The following is a 19,581-nucleotide window of genomic DNA, read 5'->3' as shown; positions in this document are numbered from 1 at the left end:
GCCTCAGTTTCCCCATTTGTAAAATAACGGGGATGGGTTGGAATGGTTAGTATCGTCAGAGTTCTGTGTGGGCTGTCAGCCCCGTGCACATTTCTGGGGCCGCCAAGCATGTCCCTGGCTCATGCTGACTCAGAGACGGAGAAGAATAAAGATTTTACCGCACGTGCGACTGGAGACGCCCAGGGAGCAGGGAGGCTGACCTGGTCGCTACAGAGCTCCCAGGAAACGGGTGCCGAGGAAAGGGAGCAGAGCGTTCCCATGAGAGCCAAGACACCAGTCTGGAAATTCAGGAACTCTGACAACAAGGCTGCGTCACCCTCTGGGGCTGCTAATCTGTACCCAGACCACAGCTGAGATTGGGTGAGCGCGGAGTCCCACTGTGGGTCGAACGCTGTTGCTCTTAACTGTCTGCGTTATCAGGCAATCAATGAAGGACACCCCACTGGAGCTTGGGGCCGAGCGGGCAAGACGTCCACAGACCAAGGGGTGAGGGTCTGTGGGGCTGGACCTAACTCCCTGATTCACGGGCCTTGTCTGACTGACAAGGACTTAACCTAATCGTTTGCAAAGTAAGTGACTTTAGGAGGGAAGCCTTTTCATTTCCTCTCGACTGATACCTTCTTTCTCCATTTATGCCACTTACTTGGCTCCTGAAGGGCTGTGAGTTTGAGACCCTTAAAAATAAAGGGTCACCATGAGAGCCAGTGAGCGGTGGGGGACGGTGGAGTGTGTGCAGGCTGGGTGGGGGGTAGGCTCTGTGGAGGAGCACGTGGGCCCCGGAACTTTCCAGGCAAGAGAACCAGACAGGGCAGTGGAGACACAGGACACAGGACGTTCCGGACTGATGCCAGATGTGGCTGGAGGGAGACAGTTCTGGAAAGGAGAGGAGGCTTGTGGGATTCTGCAACAGCCAGGGCGGCAAAGACCTCCCCCTGGCTTTCCCCTCTCCTCCAGAAAGCAGCCACTCCTCAGGCTGGTCAGCTGTCCCCCAGAATCACCGGTGAGAGGGGCCCAGATCAATGTGGCCGCTGGGGGGCGCTCTGCTCCCTTCTTCCTCCCTTCTCTCTCCTCAGAGCCCTCTCAGCCACCTTCCCGCAGATGAGCCCGAGCGTCTGGCCCTGGGAACTCCTCCCAAGGAGTCCTTCCAGGATTTGGAACGGAAGCAAGAATGTGGGACAGGTGGCAGGCAAGCAGCAGTGGCCACAGGATCCCGAGAGGGGACAGCCCTGACCGCAGGGAGGGCAGCAGGCAGGGGGAGGACGAGGCGGGGTTGGGGCTAGATGGTGTCGCTCTGCCCCACACCCCCCGGATCCTGACACAGTCCCCTCAGCCTCGCCCGGCCTCAGTTTCTCCTCTGTGGCCCTGGAACAAAGGGCATGCTGAATGCAGGCTTCGCAGGCCTCACCGCCCGGACCCTGCACCCGGCTGTCTGAAGGCCACAGGCAGGGGCCGGTGCTTCCCCACGGTCGGCACGGAGCGGGAGAGGCAGACGGGACTGCTTCTCATGCCAGGGGGATGGGGCAGGACAACCTGCGGGAGAGACGGGCTCGGCCCTTCCTCTCCACCCTCCAGACAGGGACAGAGAGGGGGGTGCCTGGCTAGGAAATTCCAGTGGCCCTTCCTGGGGGAGGTGGTAGGTCTGGGGACAAAGGAGATGGTGTGAGGGTTCAGGGACGGTGGTCACCCAGGGCCAGGTCCCCAGCACCCCAGCCTGCAGGGCAGTGGGTGGGGGGAGGCTTGTGGGGTTAGCCCACCCCACACCCAGGGTGTGAGGGGCATCTCCGGGGTGGGCAGCAGCCTTGGACACGTGGGCAGCTGCCAACTATTCCCAGGATGAACCCCTGGACTTTCTACGTGACCCAGTGAAGCTGAGCAGAACCCCGGTCCTGACTGATAAACGATATCCCGGCTTTCACTATCATCAGACTGAATTCGAGACAAGTGAAAAAAACCCAGAATGCTTTACTAGCTGCAGATTTACCGTCCTCTGGGGAGCTTTCCCACGTGCAAAGGGCAGGGGAGACCCAAGAAAGAGGCAGACCCGTCCAGGTTGGCGGGGGGTAGTTTCAACACCAGCAAACGGAACTTAACAGAGGAGCCTTGCCTTGGGCGGCACACCCATCTTCCAAACCTAAAAGTTTATCAGGAGGCCTTAACTGGGCTCGGTCACGGACACCTTGCAGGGGCTTCTCAACAGTATATTGCAGCTCAAGGCTGCAGCCTTGGGGCAGCCTGTGGGGGCAGGAAGCTCACACGGAACCCATATTCCAAGGACAGAGTTGGGGGAGTGTGGGGGAGCGGGGTGAGGAGCCTCCTCATGGTCAGGGTCCCGCTCCGGGTCATTGTCAGTCACGTCTGTTTTGATCACGTTCCCTAATGCTCCCCACGATGCCCTTTCCCTGTGCTCTCCCTGAGTCATTCAGAGGAAGTTACTGTACGTGAGTAGGAGCTGCTAACCGGGCTTTGGGGGGAGAGGGGCGGGGACTGGGCAAGACATGCCCACAGGCGCCCATGGCCGGGGCAGGGGTGGGGCGCCCAAGAGGCTCAGACAGACTCTTCTTGGGCCTTTTTGCCTTCCTGCTGCCGCAGGCTTCAGACCACAGCCCCTCCTGCTCCCCGCAGTGGTCCCTCCTCCTCTGCGCCCCCAGTGGCCCCTGCGATGCTCTTCTCTCAGCTCTGCACCACCCTGTCGCCTTCCCCGTTCCCACCTGTCCACGGGGGCTGGCCCCGGCTTTGCTGGCCAGTGAGGCGCCCTCTCCACTTGCAAAAAACCTGGGCCCGTCATTCCTTTGTTTTTAACTCACGCACATGTCTTCTAAGAGCGTACTGTGTCACTTGCTGTAATTGGGAAGCCAGTGTCACTTGCTGTAAGGAAAAGACAGCAGACCCAGGACAAGGCATGGCCTGGGGAAGTTCTGCTTGATGTCGTGCCTGCTGCAGAGGCAGCTGTCTCTCGGGGAGAGACATCATCTTGCATCAGAGAGGTGTTAAAGACAGGACAGTCCCCAATGGAGACTTTCTCCTTAAAGAAATCCAAGAGATCCACGGAGCTTGAGGAGGAATTACCTCCCTCCACATGCAAGCTGATATCACGTGTCACCACGTTCTCGAACCCTACACCGCTCCCCTCCCCGTGTCTATACTTCAGGGGAACACAGTGTCTGTACTTTCACACCCGAGGTCTTCTCTGACTCTCAGGACCACTCTGTGAGGGAGGAACAACCATTCCCATTCTGCAGATGGGAAATGGAGGCTCGTTTCCACAATGAGTCAGAGGTGCAGGATAGTCTTAGTCCAGAGACCTTCCCATCCCCCAAGCATTGCCCTCCGCCCCCAACCCTGACCAGGACCCTCCGGGTGTGCTCATTTCTCGGGAGCCCACCGCTCACAAAACTGGTCCCTCCCTGGGCTTGGGGTAGTCGGTGGTGTCCTCACTGGGGACAGAAAGGCACTGACCCCTACCTCCTGCCGGCTCATGGTCGCAGAAGCCAAGCATGCTGGAGCTCACCGGGAACCCAAGGGGCATCGAGGCAGCTACCCGCAGCCCCTAAGCTCCTAAGTCCCTTTACGGGCTTGGTAACTGCATGAACCCGGGCAATGAGTCCTGTTACTCTTCATTTGTGCATGGCATACCACAACGAAGAAACATTAAGTTTAAAAAAATAAATAAAAATTGAGCTTACATCATTGTCTTCAGTATATAGTGTATCAAGTTCGTGTTTACTATATTGAAGATTTATACACTATAAATTCAGCTGTTACACCTGTTTTCTGTTACAGAAACATTTTGACATTTCCCTGTTTAATAAGTAATGTGAACTGTTTTCTTTTCTTTTTAAAAAAGATTTTATTTATTTATTTGACAGAGAGAATGACAGAGCGAGCAGAGGGACAAGCGGAACCCATGTTGAGCGTGGGACCTGACGCAGGGCTCGATCCCACAACCCCGAGATCATGAACTGACCCCAAATCAGGAGTTGGACACTTGACTGAGCCACCCAAGCGCCCCTGTTTTGTCTCCTTAAAAAAAAAAAAAAAAACAACAAAAAACAAACCAACTGTAGGAAAAGGCAGGTATAAAGACTGATGAAGCAGTGGCAGTCTGTGACAGTGACCACCATGCCTGGGATCACTACCTGAGGGACAGGTGGGCCCCAGAATCCGAGATGGGACACAGTGAGAAGGTCCCAGCACCACCACTGGGAAGTTCTCCCCAGCGTTCACCCTGCATCAAACCAAGCCTCAGGGTCACAGCCAGGTGACAAGCAAGAGGGGGACGGGGGACGAGTGAAAGGCACCGAAACAAGCAAACATTCCCAGACAACTGTTCTTTTCATGAGAGAAAGTTGGGAGGACTGTTCTAGATGAAAAGAAAACGAAGTGACGCGACATCAGATATAATGCATGAAACTTGATTGGATCCAGGTTAAACCTAAAGCACAGTAAAGGGCATTTTTGGTCCCATGGTGGAAATCTGAACATGGACAGCTATTGGTATTATGGAATTATTTTTAATTTTCTTCATGCAATGATACCTTTGTGCGTATGTAGAATGCCCAATATTCTTGGGGGAAAAATGCAGGTGGAAGACTATGAGGATGAAGGGTCATGGTATCTGCAACGAACTTTCTTCTCCTTCTTGTTGTTATTATTATTAACAGATAATGTATTATTTGCCCCAGAGGTACAGTCTGTGAATCATAAGGGTTACACAATTCAGAGCACTCACCATAGCACATACCCTCCCCGATGTCCAGCCCCCAGCCACCTGCAACTTCCTTTCAGATGGTTCAACAAAAAAGCGTCTATACGGATGTACATGTACGTATGGGTGTGCACATGAGGGGTTTGGATGGAGAAAGAGGAAACAAGTGTGCAAACTTGATGCTTGTTTAATCACTGTTCTATCCCTTTCATTGGTTGATTATTCAAGCAGACCACCATCCTAGTATAACGTCCTATGTTACAAATGAGAACGCTGAGACCCAGTGAGGCATGGGGCTGAGTCAAGGTCACCGAGTAAGTGACATCCAAGCTGGAATTTGCATCTGGGTCTCCTGACAGCCAAGCTGAAGTTCTTTCCTTCATGTGCCTTGTCTTAAACATGTGCATGGCTCTCAGTTCTCTGAGGCTCCCTCTGAGCCCAGCGGCTTCTACCTTGCATTCTTCTCCAAAGCCAGCTGGCCACAGCCTGCAAAACCGGCCGACCAGAACACGGAGAAAAGAGATGGACAAGCCAGTGACGGAAACCAGAGGGGACAGCCAGAAATACAACAGGGGAGGTAACGATAGAATTCAGACAATGTTGAACCCTGGGAATGAACCCTGGAATGAACCCGGAGTGCCCTTGATTGGGAGGGATCTCTACACATAGGGTTGTTGAGGACGGCTAGCCTATACAGCCTTGAACCTGGGCTACCACACAGTAAACAGTCTGTCTGGGAGGATGGAGAACCCATGAGCTTTGAGGGCTGATTCTGCCATGTACACCGTGTGCTAGCTCTCAGATGGGCAAGTCTCATCTGACCCGGGACAGCACAGAGCAGGGAACCTCCTATAAACATATCAGTGCTGTCGGGAGGCCAGCACTTCCGTTTGGAGCCAGAGTGCTCAGGTCCAAATCCTGGCTCTGCCACTCACCAGCTGGGTGCCTTGGGGCAGGTTGCTTGACTTGTCTGAGACTGTGTGAAATGGAGATAGTAGCAGAACTACATCACAGATGGATGGGACCAGCCTCAGCCCAGAGTCAGTAGCCCAACAAAGAGTCACAGAGCGAGCGCTGCCATAGCCCCGGGGAAGAGAGTCCAGGCAGTAGAAGGGCACAGGGTGGCTCAGCAGCAGGGCTGTGCTTGCCGCATCGGTGGAACCTCAAGGTTGCCAGGGCATCTGCAGCGGCTGAGAGAGAGGTGAAGAGCCAGCAGCTGACATCACAGGAGCAGGTGGCAAGTTATTCTTGTTTCTACTGTGTTTACAGTATTTTTTTGTGCTTAGCTTCTTTTTATGGAAACTTACTGGCTTCCTGTTTATTACAGATACAACATACCCCTCCAAAATGATACATTGTGAAAAAGAATCCATTTATGGAAACACAAGAGGAATGGAGCACAGTCCACAAATAACAGAAACCGCAGACTGTCCTGGGACCACTACATTCTGGAAGAGGGAAAGGCGGCTCTCTGTCACTTGACTTCCTCGAGGGAGCTGGTGTGGACGCTGGTTTGGACACCGATCCTGCAGGTTCACAATGGGAATCCTGAACTTGACTTCTATCTCAGAGCTTTCCAGCGGGGGATGGGGCCCGATGGCTTCAGCCACCCACCCTCTTTGTGGTACAGATGGAGATACTGAGGCCCAGGGAGGCAGGGAGATGCATTTACAGTTTGCTGGAAGAATTGGTCACAGTTTCCCTTTGACTCAATCCAGAATCCAGGGATTCGGACACAGATGCCCCCCAGACTTGCCCCACAGTCCCACAGGGACATGCTTCCTGTGTGTGTCCTGCCAGTGACTGGAGAAAGCAGACCGAGAGGGGAGAGGGTGTGGACAGGTGCCCGGGGTCTGTTCCTGGGTGGGCAGGACCTTGTTGTGCTCTGGGCCAGTCAGTCAGGTGCTGAAGTGTTACGGGGGGCTCGGGGCCTGGGGTGGGGGGTCCCTCCTGTGCCTGAGTGGATGGGGACTGTCCTCACCTCGGCCACCAGCACAGGGCAGGCCATTCTAGCAATGGCACCATTTGCCCCTTTTGGGCAACTGCCCCCTAGGAACTGGTCCATGTCTGAGCAGGAAGAAGGGGCCAGGGGGTGAACTCTGAGAGTTGGGGGGACCCCCGGGTGTCCATCCCTCTGAGTTTGCCCATCTTACATGCCACCTAGAGTCGCATCCTCATAGGATGGCGGAGGACCCATGGAATACTTCCTGATTCTCACTGGTGTGTCCTGAACAAGGATCAAGTCGTCTTCCTGCAAAAAAGGAGCCACCGTCCCAGCTGCTCACAGTCGCACAGCGAGTGGCCATTTACAAAGCACTGACCCACCGGCTCCCTTGCCGTCTCAAGGTTCCCATGGAGATGGGGAGCCGGGAGCTCATGGAGGCGCTCTCAGAAGGACCCTGTGGGCCTCTCTCCATCTGCTTGTCCCTGAGGAGGGAGCAGGGAGAGCCCCACTGGGAGCCAGTGGACCGACCCTTGTTCCGGGCCTGCTACCAGTGTGTACGGAAGACCTTGGGCGCACTGCCCCCCCAAGTCCCCCATCGGCTTCCCAATGGGGCTGGGCTGGGGCCTTGGCCAGGATCCAGCAAGACCCATTCAAACTGCTGACGTCCAGAACCATAAGACCTCACAGCTGTGTCTTTTTAAGCTGCCAAATTGGTGATAATTTGTTGCCACGGCAATGGGAAGCCACGACAGCAGCTCCCAGGGGTGCCCGGCCCACGGCAGATGCCAGTCAGTGGGAACGGTCCTTGTTAATTCCTGCAACAGAGAGGGGGCCTCGGTCTCCCCATCCCGAGCCATCCTGAGGGCTTGGCCTCAGGGACTCAAGACCTCTCCCAGCTCTCCGACCTCTTAACGAGATTTCCTACCAGACAGCAGGGCCCTGACTGGGACAACCAGCTCAGGCCCACAGCTCCCATAGGAGCCGTGGAATCTCCGTGGACAGACGGCACCCATGGAAACCAATAGGAGATTCAAGCTCACAGGATCACGGGGCATTTGGAGCCTGTGTTTTCACAGTGCTCTCAAGTTCAGGTTCTAATAGGAACTTTCCTCATTTATAGAAGTGAGCCTAGAAAATCACGTCTGGTCAGGGTCACTGGCGTGGGGAGAGGCCAGTCTGCTCCAAAACGCACCTGAGCCCAGCCTGGCATTCTGCCCGCCCCACGGGCGGTCAGGCCTAGCAATGGGTTAGGCACACCTCGGACTGAGTCCTGGATTTCCTTATGGGCTGACTAGCCTTGGGAATGGCTGGGACATGTCTACGCCTCATTTTACTTATCTGTAGGATGGGGAAGTAAGTACCCATGTAGAAAGGCTGTTGAGAAAATGAAGCTAAATCAAGTTATGGGGTGGGGGAGGTGGTGGTGGTTGTTTTAAGTTCTATTTTTCTGAAGTGCTCAGTAGCAGGTGTGCCCCGTAACCCTGGAATACGAGGTCCCTTATGACACACCTCGCTTGCTCCCTCCACAGCCAACCCCCCCCCCCCCAACACGCCACAGCTCTCTTGACTTTCCCTGTCTGGTCCCCGAGCCATTGCCCATGACCTTGCCTCTGCTGGAATCCCTTTTCCCATTCTGACTGAGGCGGGCATCCTTCCCGGGCTCCTGAGAGAGCTCCCGGGGCCTCTGGCTGGAGAGCAGGGGCTGCTGTTCTGAGCGCCTGGGGCCTTCTCTCCTGGGTAGCCTGCCATTACCACCTTGAATCGCCCTTCCTGCCCTTGGGCCTTGCCTCCCCTGCAGAACCGCCTCTGTCCGGGGCCCCACAGTAAATGCTCACCCACCCGACAAAGGAGGGGGGACTCAAACTCGCTCCTCCTGTGCCCCTGCCTGCCGCCTCCCCTTCCCCCGTACCCCACCCGTCTCTCTGCGGCTGGTGGCCCCAGGAAGGCCTCACCTCTGCGGGCCGGCAGTTAAGGCGGCACACGAAGACAGCCGTGGAGCCCAGCAGGAAGAACTCCAGGACCGTGAAGCAGAGCAGGGCCAGCGCCAGCCTCTGGATGTGGAGCTGGAGGGGGAGGGGGAGAGGGAGTCAGGGCAGGGCCTCACTGGGTATCTGTACCCCTTAGGTGGGCTCAGCAGGGGTCAGACCCAGCCAGCAGGGGGCAGTGGGGGTCTCAGCTGCAGGTGTGCCCATGGTGGGGGGGGCCGCTGCCCTATACTCCACTGTTTGGCACCCCTGGTTCCACAGTGACTATTTGCCTACTGTTGGAGGGCTGGAGGATCTCCAAGCAGCTCTGGTGGAACTGTAAGTAGCCTTAGGGGGCATCTCAGCCAGCCCCACTTAGATGGGGGACACTGAGGGTCAGAGAGAAGGGGCATTGTTTATAGCTGGGGAGGAGCTGGGCTTAGGGACCATGCAGTGGGCACATCTCACACGGCATGAGCGTTTGTGGGGGAGCGTGTGCGTGTGTGTGTGAGTGTGTATGTGTGTGTGTGTGTGTGTGTGTGTGTGTGTGTGTGAGTAGGCCTGCTTGTGTGCCCACACCTGTGTGCACATGATGGAGGAGCCCAGCACCACGGTCAGAAACCTGACCCGCAGCCGCCACGCAGAGTGTCCAGCCTGCCTTCTGCTTTAGGGGTGCCGGGTTGTGCTGAGAAGGCACCAGGCTCAGAGTCATAGGCCCGGCTTTGAGTCTTCCCTGCACCCTTCCTGTGTGGCCCTGGTCTGCTAATGCAGTCTCTCTCTGGACGTCAGTGTTCACTCTCCTAAAATGGGGGTAACAAAGTAGACTTGGCCCGGTCTGCAAGGCTGCTACGACTCAATCTCAAGCAGGCCCTTCTTCCTCTCTGGTCCTCAGTTTCCCTACCCATCAAAGTGGGACTGGACCCAGTGACTCACAGCCTCGCTCAGCTCCCTAACACTGACCAGGAGAAGACAGCATCCTTTTTTTGTCCTGTGCCTCAGGAGGGAGGGGTTGGGAACAGATTGCCTGTGGGCCCTAGCACCTGTGCCTGGGCTCTGGAGGTTTCCTGAGAGCCAGAAATCTCTGCTAGGCCAAGTCAAGGCAGCGCCTTCCCAGGAGGGAGAGGACCCTTGGTGCCGGATACTCACTGTGCTGCTGGGGTACGGTGTCCAGATCGGGAAGTCAAAGGGACCCTCCAGGAAGAGATCTTTGGCGATGACAAAGAGGCCAGCTAGCACGCAGAAGCAGCTGACGGCATGTGCTATCAGGCAAAGCCTCCTCTACAGGCAAAAGTAACAGTCACGACCGTTGTCCAAAAGTTAGGGACCCAGACCTGGGTCCTGTGTCTAGGCCTGCCAGGTGCTTGCTCTGTGATCGCAGAAAGACTCCGCCTGTCCCTGGGCCTGAGGGTCGTCATGCGAACATGACTTTCTGAGCTAGCTGACCACCCGGGCTGTGGGGGCCCAAGCGGCTTCCACCTTCTCTGGGACAGGACTGGGGGAACCCAAGGGCTGCCTCCCAACCCACAGACTTGGTACTAAAGAAGGATGTTCCCGCCACCGTCTCCTTCTCAGAGCCAGTCTTAATCATCCTGGCATCAAATATGTCGCCTGCTCAGTGACCAGACCCCCAAATGGCCCCTCAGCCATCCCCTTCCCGACAGGAAAGAGCAGGAGGAGCACCGAAGGGGCGCCGGCCTCGCACACCCTGCCTCCTCCCCCACCGGCCACGCCCTCCCTGAAACGGCTCCATTCATCACCATCTTGGGTTAAGCATTATTGCAAGAGCCTGCAAGAGCCTGGCACCTCCAGCTTATTTTAGCAGAGCAGACCTCTCTGCAGTAGGGTCTCCCTACAATCAGGCAGAGGAAGGGGGAGCTTCTGGTTCAGAAAGGGGCTCAGCCGGGGAGAGACGGGCAGATCTTTCCCATGTGTCTCGTGCCTCTGCTGGGTGGATGGCACAATGCCAGCCTGTGGTCCAGGCCTCCTGAGAAGGCCAGGGACAGCCACTGCCCAGCCCAGTCTGAGGGGCCCAAACCTGGACCAGACCAGGCCTTCTGGGGCAAAGGGTGGTCCGAGACCATGAAGTAGGGATGGTCCTTCCATTGCCAACGTCTGTCTGGCCAGTCTGGTGGTGTTGTCTACTCCGGGCCACTCCAGCCCACCTGAGCTAGAGAGACGCTCGGACACCTGCTGCCCACACGGCTTAGCAGCCGCTGGAGATCACAGGCCGAATCTCCAGCACGCACACACAGAGGAATTTTCCAAACCTGACCGCGCCTTGGGACAGGAGGGAGTGTTCCAGCTTACCAGGTAAGTCTTCCGAAACAGCTCCGCCATGATCACCAAGATCCCTGAAATGTGGAACTGCCGGCCAGATTTGCAACAGTCATAAGAGAGGTCGGGGTTCCTTGAAACCCACACATTTGCTTTCTTCTGGCTACTCTCCAAGAAGACCAGATGCTCAGCGGCTGGCCGGTAGTGGAGAACCACTCCTCTGACAAGGGAGATCCCCTGCCCAGCACACGGCCCCTCCCAGGTCTGCTCTGGCTCCTCTGGTCTTCCCTGGGTGCACAAAGCCCCACGCTGGCCCTCCTGGCCCCGCCCTCATCCCCCATTGTCCCCCTGATCCCTCTGGATCAGCCAACTATCTCCTCCACTCTGACCCTTTGTTCATTCCCCGATTCCTGCAGTCTGGAGCGTATCATCTCTTCATTCTGAGGTCCCTGGTGTATTTCTGCAATGATCCTTCAACCATGAGCTGAGTGGCTGCTCTGTGCCAGTCCTGGGGACCACAGGATGAACAGATGCTGCACGTGGGGACAGTCCTATGACTGAGCACTGAAAACCCGGTGCTGGGGCCAGTTGGGGGAGGTGGGGGGGAATCAGGACACCTGCCCAAGAGGGCTGCGTGGGAGCTGGGACTCCGTGTGTATGCAGGATTCCGGGGGGGACCCAGGGTTGGGGAGGATGCCTTGGGTGCCCTCGGGAAACAGTGTGTGCTCTGGTCTCCCCTCATCTCCCCTCCTGGACGATGGCTTTGGGAGGACAGGAGGCACCCGTCACAGGCTTATGTTCCCGCAGACTCAGCCTGACAGAGCCTCAGGCACCAGGGACAGGTTGCTGGATCTGCAGGCAGCCTGGCTGCCCCCCTCCACCACCCTGCTCGCCCTCCATCTGCTGGAGGCACCTGCTGGATTGGGGGCTGGGCAGAGAGCCCAGGAATGCTCCCCTGGGATGCAAGTCTGAAGGGGTCTCCTGGGCAGCACTGAGGACACAGAAGCAGAGGCAGGGGACTGGAGAAAGGGGCTTCCCTCCTAGTCGCTCCTTCTGACCCACCAGCAGCTGGCCGCAAACGCCAGGGTCCCCTGGGCCTGCCTGCTGACCCCCACATCCCGCCCACGTTTGGGCACCGACTCACAGAGGCAGCCCCCCAGAATGGATACCACGACTTCAGCACCACCAGGTGAAGACCCTTGACTGTGGAGACCAGGCAGCTCCCGAAGAGCAAGTGCAGCAGAGCAAGGACAATGTGGAAGGCCTGGGGGCGAGAAGGGGCCGGGACGCCACGGTCGGGGGACTGGGCCCCAGTGCCCGATGCCAGCTGGCCGGGCCGGGGCCGCTTCGCCCCTTCCGAGGGACCCTGGTGGGTCTGCAGGGAAGGGCTGACTCCTTGGAAAGGCGATAGGAATCATGGGAATGGAGTAATTGTACCCTCCACCCCTGTGGTCCGCAGGGGAGGGGGGCCCTCGGGCAGGTGGGGACAGTTTGGGGGAGGGAAGAGGTGAGAAGGGGAGGGGCTTCTGTTGAGGCCTTCCTCTGAGCCACACCGTGCCAGTGCTGGTGCGGGTGTAGACAGCCCCTGCGAGCCCTCAGGGCTTTTTCAGTTCTAGCTGGAGTGTTAAGTAGGGCACCTGGAGGCCTCTCTCTCCCCTCAGGGCTCCCCTTCCCTCTCTCCCTGCCTACCCTCACCAGGGTGCCAGGAAATAGGCACTCACTACCCCCACGGGGGTCCCAGGAAGTGGGCACTCACGCCCAGCAGCTTGAGAAGGCTATTTCTCTTCCTGGTCTGCTGCTGGTACCAGGCGGGCAGCGGGAAGCCGGGCGGGCTCATCTGGCCAGGCTGGGTGGGACCCTGGGCCTGCCATGGCGGGAGCTCCCCCACTTCTGGCCTGGGAATCACTTCAGGGGCTCCAGAGGCTTCTTCTGCTGTCAGTGCCGGGACCGAGGACATTGGCTGCAGGCGAAGGAGAGAGGCTGGGTCAGAACCCATCCCGTTCCTGGGGCTCAAGCCTGGGTGAGACTCAGTGACCGTCACCTCTGCTCTCTGAGCCAGGGCCTCCCAGAACAGGCTGCCTTGTCCAGTAACCCCTGAACTGGATTTGACCTAAAATAACCTGGCTTCTGGGCCCCTCGAGGCCTCTGTGGTACTGGGGGGACCTTGTTCCATCTGGCATAGAAAAAAGGGTCAAACTTCCCAGCCATTGCAAGACAGAACACCCCCTAACTGGCGATGATGGTGCCTCCCAGGTTTGGGCAACTTCTGTGGAGGACCTACTACGAGCCGGCATTGATTCAGGAAGTCCATATTTACCAATGAGTCAACGTTTATAGACATTCTCTCTCTGTTCTTGGCAGTGGGACCAGCATTTTACTTGCATTATCTCATGTTATCCTCCTCCCAAACGTCTGAGGTAAATACTGTGCTTGCTTCCATTTTGCAAAAATGAGGCCCAGAGAGGTTAAGCTACTTGCCCAAGGTCACCCAGCCAGGAAATGTCTGGGCTGGGACTCAAACCTGGCAGACCTGCTTCAGAGTGTGGGCTTCCGCCCTCCAGGCACTGCTGCCTCCGTGAGTGAAAGGAAATGTTCTGGGAGTTTTAACAGGCGTGAGAAAGAGCTTGCGGGAAAACTTCGCTGGGGACTGAAAGTCCCACTTGCAGAGGGGCCTGGCCACTATTTCTTACACTGAGCTGAGGCACAGAGGGCCTGGGGACTGCCCGGGGACCTAGCGAGAAAAGCGGACTTTTCCTAGGAGAACCGAGGTGGGATGGGCTTGGGAGGAGCCGGTTCATGCAAATCGAGGTAGGAGACAGTTCTCCATGGGGATGGGGTTCTTACTCTTTCTGGTAAAAAAGGGGGTACATTCCCCTCACTTCTAATTCCAACTGTATGAATTCAGGGGGTCCCATTTGAATACCCCCATTTTGCAGTTTTTCTGCATGGAGGTGGGGACGGTAGCGTGGGAAAGAGCTTTGGAAGCTTGGGAGGGACAGACAGCCTGGACAGTTAAATCCCAGACACGGAGGAAAGGAAGGGGCAGAGTCCAAGGGCCAAAGGGCCCGATAGGGCCTCATAGCTGGAGAGCACTGGCTCTGTGCTAGGCTGGCCTCCCTCAATCCCTGGGAATTGGCTCCATTCTATGGAAGAGGAAATAGAGGCTCAGGGAGGTCCAGGGCCTTGACCGAAGTCACACAGCCAGAAAGGGGCTGGGATTTGGGATTGTGTGTGGTCAGCCAGGCTGCTGGGCCCTCTGATAAGCGTCTCCACTGGTCTGTAGTGACAGTCCCGACTTGGTGGGGAGGGAGGGGACTCCAGCAGCTGAGCGCAGACGCACATGGATGCATGACTCTCTCTTCTGTGACCTGACTTGGCTGCGCTTGGAAGTCTGTCCTCTTAATTCCCACCACTTCAGGGCCCCTCTGACATAGCCGGCTGGACTGACGGATGCAGCTGGAGGCAGAGCCTGGCCAAGTAGTCACCGGCCACAAATAGACTTCTCTGGTACCCCTGGGAGGACAGAGCATGGACCTGAGCCTGGACCACGCACCCCCCCACCCCCTGGCCCCTGGGAAGCACAAAAGAAGAAAGACTTGTTAGCAGAGGGGTCTTGGATGGAATAAGTTGTCCAGGGAGGTAGTGAGCACTCGGCGACGGGAGGTGTGCCTTGCACCGGGGATTTCACTTTCCAGAATGGGACAGGGAAAGGGTTCAAATATCTGCTCGAGAGCCATATTCAAGAATGCGGAGTAAGCTTTCTCAAAGTGTGTTTCATGGAACACTGGCCCCAGCAGATCTGCAGCAGAAGGGTTCTTTGGTCAAGTAAGTTTGGGAAACCCTGCATTCTGGCTTCCCCCTTCTTTAGCATGGTCAGGTTCCTGAGAATTCCTGCAGAGGGTACTCTATTTTATTTTATTTTATTTTTTATTTTTAAAGATTTTATTTATTTATTTGACAGAGAGAGAGAGAGAGAAAGAGAGAGAGAGATCACAAGTAGGCAGAGAGGCAGGCAGAAAGAGAGGGGGGAAGCAGGTTTGCTGCTGAGCAGAGAGCCTGATGCAGGGCTCGATCCCAGGACCCTGAGATCATGACCTGAGCCGAAGACAGAGGCTTAACCCACTGAGCCACCCAGGTGCCCCTGGAGTACTTTATTTTAATCTTAAGGGCATCTCCCAAACTTAACTGGCCGTGGAAGCTTTTTTCTCAAAGGCCGTTGATTCTACAGTTGTTCTGTGGGGAACACTTTGGGGCAAAGTGGCCTTCAACTAACAAACTTCTGGTTCTGGGGGTGTTTTGACCTCACACTGGTTTTCTCCTGTGCAGATCACAGTGGGGCTAAGGATTAGACTGTGGTCTCAGGGGCCATGTCCAACGTTAAGCAACTGTGTCCTGGGCAGGCCACCAGAAAGGAGGAGTGTGAAGGGAGGGACTCAGAGAACCAGAGGGGCAGCCGGTCTGCCCTGAGCTTCCCACCTCCGGAGGGAAGCATGAACTCCAAGGCCTTAGAAGACTTACGCCCTGTTGCCCCCGACCGCCCTCTGTTCCTCCTCAACCCCCATGCAGGGCTGTGTGGGGCGGAGGTCAGCGGACCCTCCAGTCTTAGCCTCTCCCCCGCCCCTCAGCCAGCTCAGGACCCGCAGGCCTAGCCGCCCTGACATCCCCAGGGGACACAGCCAGGGCTCAGCTTCCCTTTGGTCCTTCAGCTCCCGGAAGGCAGGGCCAGCAGGGACGGAGCTGGGGAGCCCCCTCTGGCTCCCCGCAGAGGGGATCACATTGTGAGCTCGGGTTATGGGCAAGGCTGGCTCAGATTCTGGCTGTGTTCCCAGGAGCCTGGACCTTGGGCAGGTTAATGACATCTCACTCTCTCCTTGTCCCCTGGGGGGTGGGGAGCCTGTGCCTCTCCTGGGCGCAGGCGAGAGGGTGAGTGTTACAAGGATCAAATGGAATAATGTCCGCAGAGTGCAGGGCCTGGCGGGCAGCAAATGCTCAGCGAACATCAGTGAGCCCCATGCCTGGGATCCCGCCACCCAGGCTCCCTTTGGTCCTCATCCATTTCTCTTTTAAGACTTGACCCGTCCTGGGCACCTGGGTGGCTCAGTTGGTTAAGCATCTGCCTTCAGCTCAGGTCATGATCCTGGAGTCTTGGGATCAAGCCCCACATTGGGGTCCCTCCCTGCTCAGCGGGGAGTCTGCTTCTCTGTCCCTCCCCTGGCTCATGCTCTCTCTCTCTCTCTCTCTCTAATAAAAAAAAAAAAAAAAAAGACCTGACCCATCCTATCCTCATCGCCCTCAAGTGTGGTCATGGGGGATGGGGTTCGACAGCTGAGGGCTCCTGGGGAAGGGGGAAAGGTGTGGCAACGGTGGGAGAGGACTGAGTGTACCAAGTGTACTGGGTGGTCTGAGATTCATCCCTGGAATCTGAGCTGAACACTCCAGGGACCCAAGCAGCAGCGAGTGAGATCTGGCAATGGGAGGTTGTGGTCGAGCAGACAGAAAACCTGAGGCCCTGATCTGTCTGTGCTGGAGAGGCCTAGAGGACAGGGCAGCTTCTCAGGGTGTGTGTGTGTGTGTGTATGTGAGTATGTGTATGTGTGTACCTGTGTGTATATGCGTGCACGTCTGTGTGTATGCATGTATTCGTGCACACACCAGTGTGCATGTGTGTATACATGTGTGTATGTGTGTGCATGCCTGTGTGTGTGTGCATGTGTATCAAGCAGAGACAGGCCAGAATTGAGAGCTACTGAGTCACACCATGTGACAAGGGGCCAGTGGGAGGGGGGGGCCATCCCTAGAGGAGTGGGTTTTAGTGGCTGCCAGTTAGAAAACAGGGGAAGGTCCTCCCCCCACTCCCCGGGGCCAGCAGGAAACAGAGCCCTTGCTCTAGGGTGGAGTCAGGAGGGTTGGACTCTAGTACCGGCTCTGAGTGGTCCTGGGCAATTCCTTTCCCCTCTTTGGGACTCTGCTTCCTCCTAAGCGTGTGCATGTGAGATTCTGGGATTGGGACGGACATCGCTGTGACCCCTCCCAGCTGGCAGCAGGAGGCCTCTAGGTGGGGACTTCCTTGCTGGGGTAGATGCTCTTGGTGCCCCCACTTCCCATTCCCTGGGGGTGGGGGGCGCCCGTTGCCGGCCACTGCAATCCTTGGTGCTAAGGATTGCTCCCTCCTGGTGGGGGAGGCTTAGTTACAGCCCCTCCCCTCCAGCCTGCAGTCAATGACCAACTGGCATGGGGTCTGAAAGGGCAGCCCCCTGGCTTCAAGAGGGACTAAGCATGTGCTCCTGAGCACCGACGGACAGTGGGATCAGGCTGAAGCTAGCAGTTGGCGGAAACCACCTCCGTCCTCGGCTTGCTTCACCTGCCCTGTCCTGCTTTTCACTCTTCTTTCCGGAGCACCCCCTCATAAACCAGTTGCCCAAGATCCTCATCTCGGGCTCCGCTATGACCGAATCTGACCAAAGACATTCCCCTCCTTGTTCCTGGTGTGGGGGAACCACTCACCGGGCCCTGGGACTTCCCCTCGGGGCTTCCAGCCATGTTCTGCTCCCCCGATCAACCTCAGCCCCACGGACAGGGCACCAGAGGATCAGAACATCCTTTAACGTTAGACTTTGGATCTTTTCCCTCCTGGCCCCACCCAGCAGCCGGCATCTTCCCCACCCCCCAAGCCCAGGCAGGTGGAACTCTGCACTCTCTTTACAGCTAGAAATTTCCTTCCACAAACCATATCTGTTGACAACTGCGTCTGTTTCCAGTGCGGGACGGAGGGTGTGAAGATGACTGCAGATCCTTCACAGAGTCCTGGGTTGCGCCTTTTAAAATATCTTTCTAACTTTGGACCCTTTCAGACATTTCCAAAAGTAGAATGGCCCAGTGAACAGCCATGTACATCCCCGGCTGCAGGGGTCAAGGGCGTGCAGGGGACCTTGCGGGTCAGCTCCCACCCCCCCACATCGGGGAGCCATACCCCAGCATCCCACGGTTTGTAAACATCCTCGTATTTATTTCTAAAAGATAAGGACCCTTTAAAAAAAAGACTATGATCAGGGATGCCTGGGTGGCTCAGTCGGTTAAGTTGCTGCCATCGGCTCCCAAGGTCCTGGGCTGGAGCCTGGAGTTGGGCTCCCTGCTCAGCAGGGGACCTGCTTCTCCCTCTCCCTCTGCTTGTGCTTTCTCTTTCTGTCAAATAAATAAAATCTTAAGAAAAAAAGAAAAGACTATGATCATCTGTCACAACTAAACAAAGCGCAAGGAGTTTTGGTGCCCCCCCGCCCCGCCCGGAGGTGCCCTGATGCTCAGGAGGGTGCACTGTGTTTCTGCATAACTACCCCTGTGTGGCCCAGAAACTTCCGCCCAGCTTCTGCTACCTCCCAGGCTTCAAATATCGGGTCAGTGTCCAAGCGTCTCTGATGGTCTCAGGAGCCTCTGGTTACGGCTGTTCTGTGTGACTTGGGATCCAGGCCCACCAACTCTGTCAGCCAATTGGGTGGGGCCCGGACACCCGTCCCCGCTCTGCCCCCGAGTATGCACTCTCAGGGCGCACAGACCCCGAGGACGCAGCTCTGGGGTCTCCCGCCCAGGGTCCTAACCCATCTGGCTTCTCCTCCCATGGCGCCATGCCGGGGCAGGGCTGGGAGGCAGAGTCCAGCGGCCGCTCCCGATGGCCGCCTGCCAACATCCCCTTGGTGAGCACAGCCGAGTGCTTCGGGGCTGACAGCGGGCCCAGGGGGCCCGAGTTCCAACCTTGATATCCCCACTTTGTAGCTGTGAGACCTATGGTGCATTATTTGACCTCTCGGCCTCAGTTTTCCCTTCCACAAAGTGGGGGTAACTTTACCTCTTGGGGGGAGTTGCCAGAGGGTTCCATGAGTTAGTTAAATTGCTTACAGCGGTGCCTGGCCTACGTCTGGTGCCGTGTGTAAGTGTGCTCGTCACCGTGCCCTCACGAGGGGTCCCTGATGCCCCATCGTCATCCCTGCCCCGGGTCGCACACACAGCCGTGTGGAGCGCAGCCTGCCCTCCGTTCACTTCGCTGTCACGCCCACTGCAAGGTCACTCACCTTCTCTCGGGCCTGCCGGGCTGGGCAGCCTTTCTGAGGGTGGTGGGGCCGGGCCATCGGCAGTTCTGGAAGGCCCGCTGGTCCTGGCAGCACACCCGCCCACCGCGGTCTCCAGGCGGCCCGTGCCCCGTGACCTCCCGCGGCGTGCGCACCTGTCAGCAGGTGCTCTGCCCTATTCACCCCCCACACCTTCAGTTCCTGAATCGTGGGATAAACATTTTTCTAAAAGTCGTGGCTTTTCACTGGGTTAGAAGCTTCTGCTTTGCCTGCCACTCAGTCCCGTACAGCATCTAACACGCACACACACACGCACGCACACATCGACCCTGCACCCTTGTTCATGAACAGACTCCCTCATTCACAGACGCTTTCCTGAGCACTTAGGATGGGCCAAGCACAGGACTGTGTGGAGGTTCGGGAGTGGAGGAGACACTGGCCTGGTGCTGAGAAGCTCAGATGCTGACAGGAGGAATAATGGTCCCCAGCGACGTGCACGGTCTTAGCCCTGGAACCTGGGTCTTGTCGCCTTCCACAGTCGAAAGACTGGGCAGATGCAATTCAGTGAAGCATCCTGGGAAGGGTGAGATTATCCTGGCCTACCCGGTGGCCCCCATGTGATCATAGGGTCCC

General features: G+C 57.0%; 1 protein-coding gene across 1 annotated transcript; it reads right to left on the bottom strand.

Annotated features, from left to right (window-relative positions):
* Window positions 1–3,975: 3,975 nt before the first annotated feature.
* On the bottom strand, window positions 3,976–17,492 carry MS4A10 (membrane spanning 4-domains A10). The gene is made up of 8 exons (XM_032360263.1): window positions 17,393–17,492; window positions 12,645–12,848; window positions 12,033–12,152; window positions 10,922–10,978; window positions 9,761–9,892; window positions 8,603–8,713; window positions 6,859–6,956; window positions 3,976–6,231 (listed from the first exon to the last, which is right to left on the bottom strand). Exons 1-8 carry the CDS (start codon window positions 17,426–17,428, stop codon window positions 6,180–6,182), a joined length of 810 nt encoding a protein of 269 aa, XP_032216154.1. The 5' UTR covers window positions 17,429–17,492; the 3' UTR covers window positions 3,976–6,179.
* Window positions 17,493–19,581: the final 2,089 nt, after the last annotated feature.

Source organism: Mustela erminea, chromosome 9 (genome assembly GCF_009829155.1).
Source record: "Mustela erminea isolate mMusErm1 chromosome 9, mMusErm1.Pri, whole genome shotgun sequence".
In the NCBI taxonomy this organism is placed as follows: domain Eukaryota; kingdom Metazoa; phylum Chordata; class Mammalia; order Carnivora; family Mustelidae; genus Mustela; species Mustela erminea.
The sequence above is the reverse complement of the archived record's forward strand: the minus strand, read 5'-3'. Positions and strand labels throughout refer to the sequence as shown.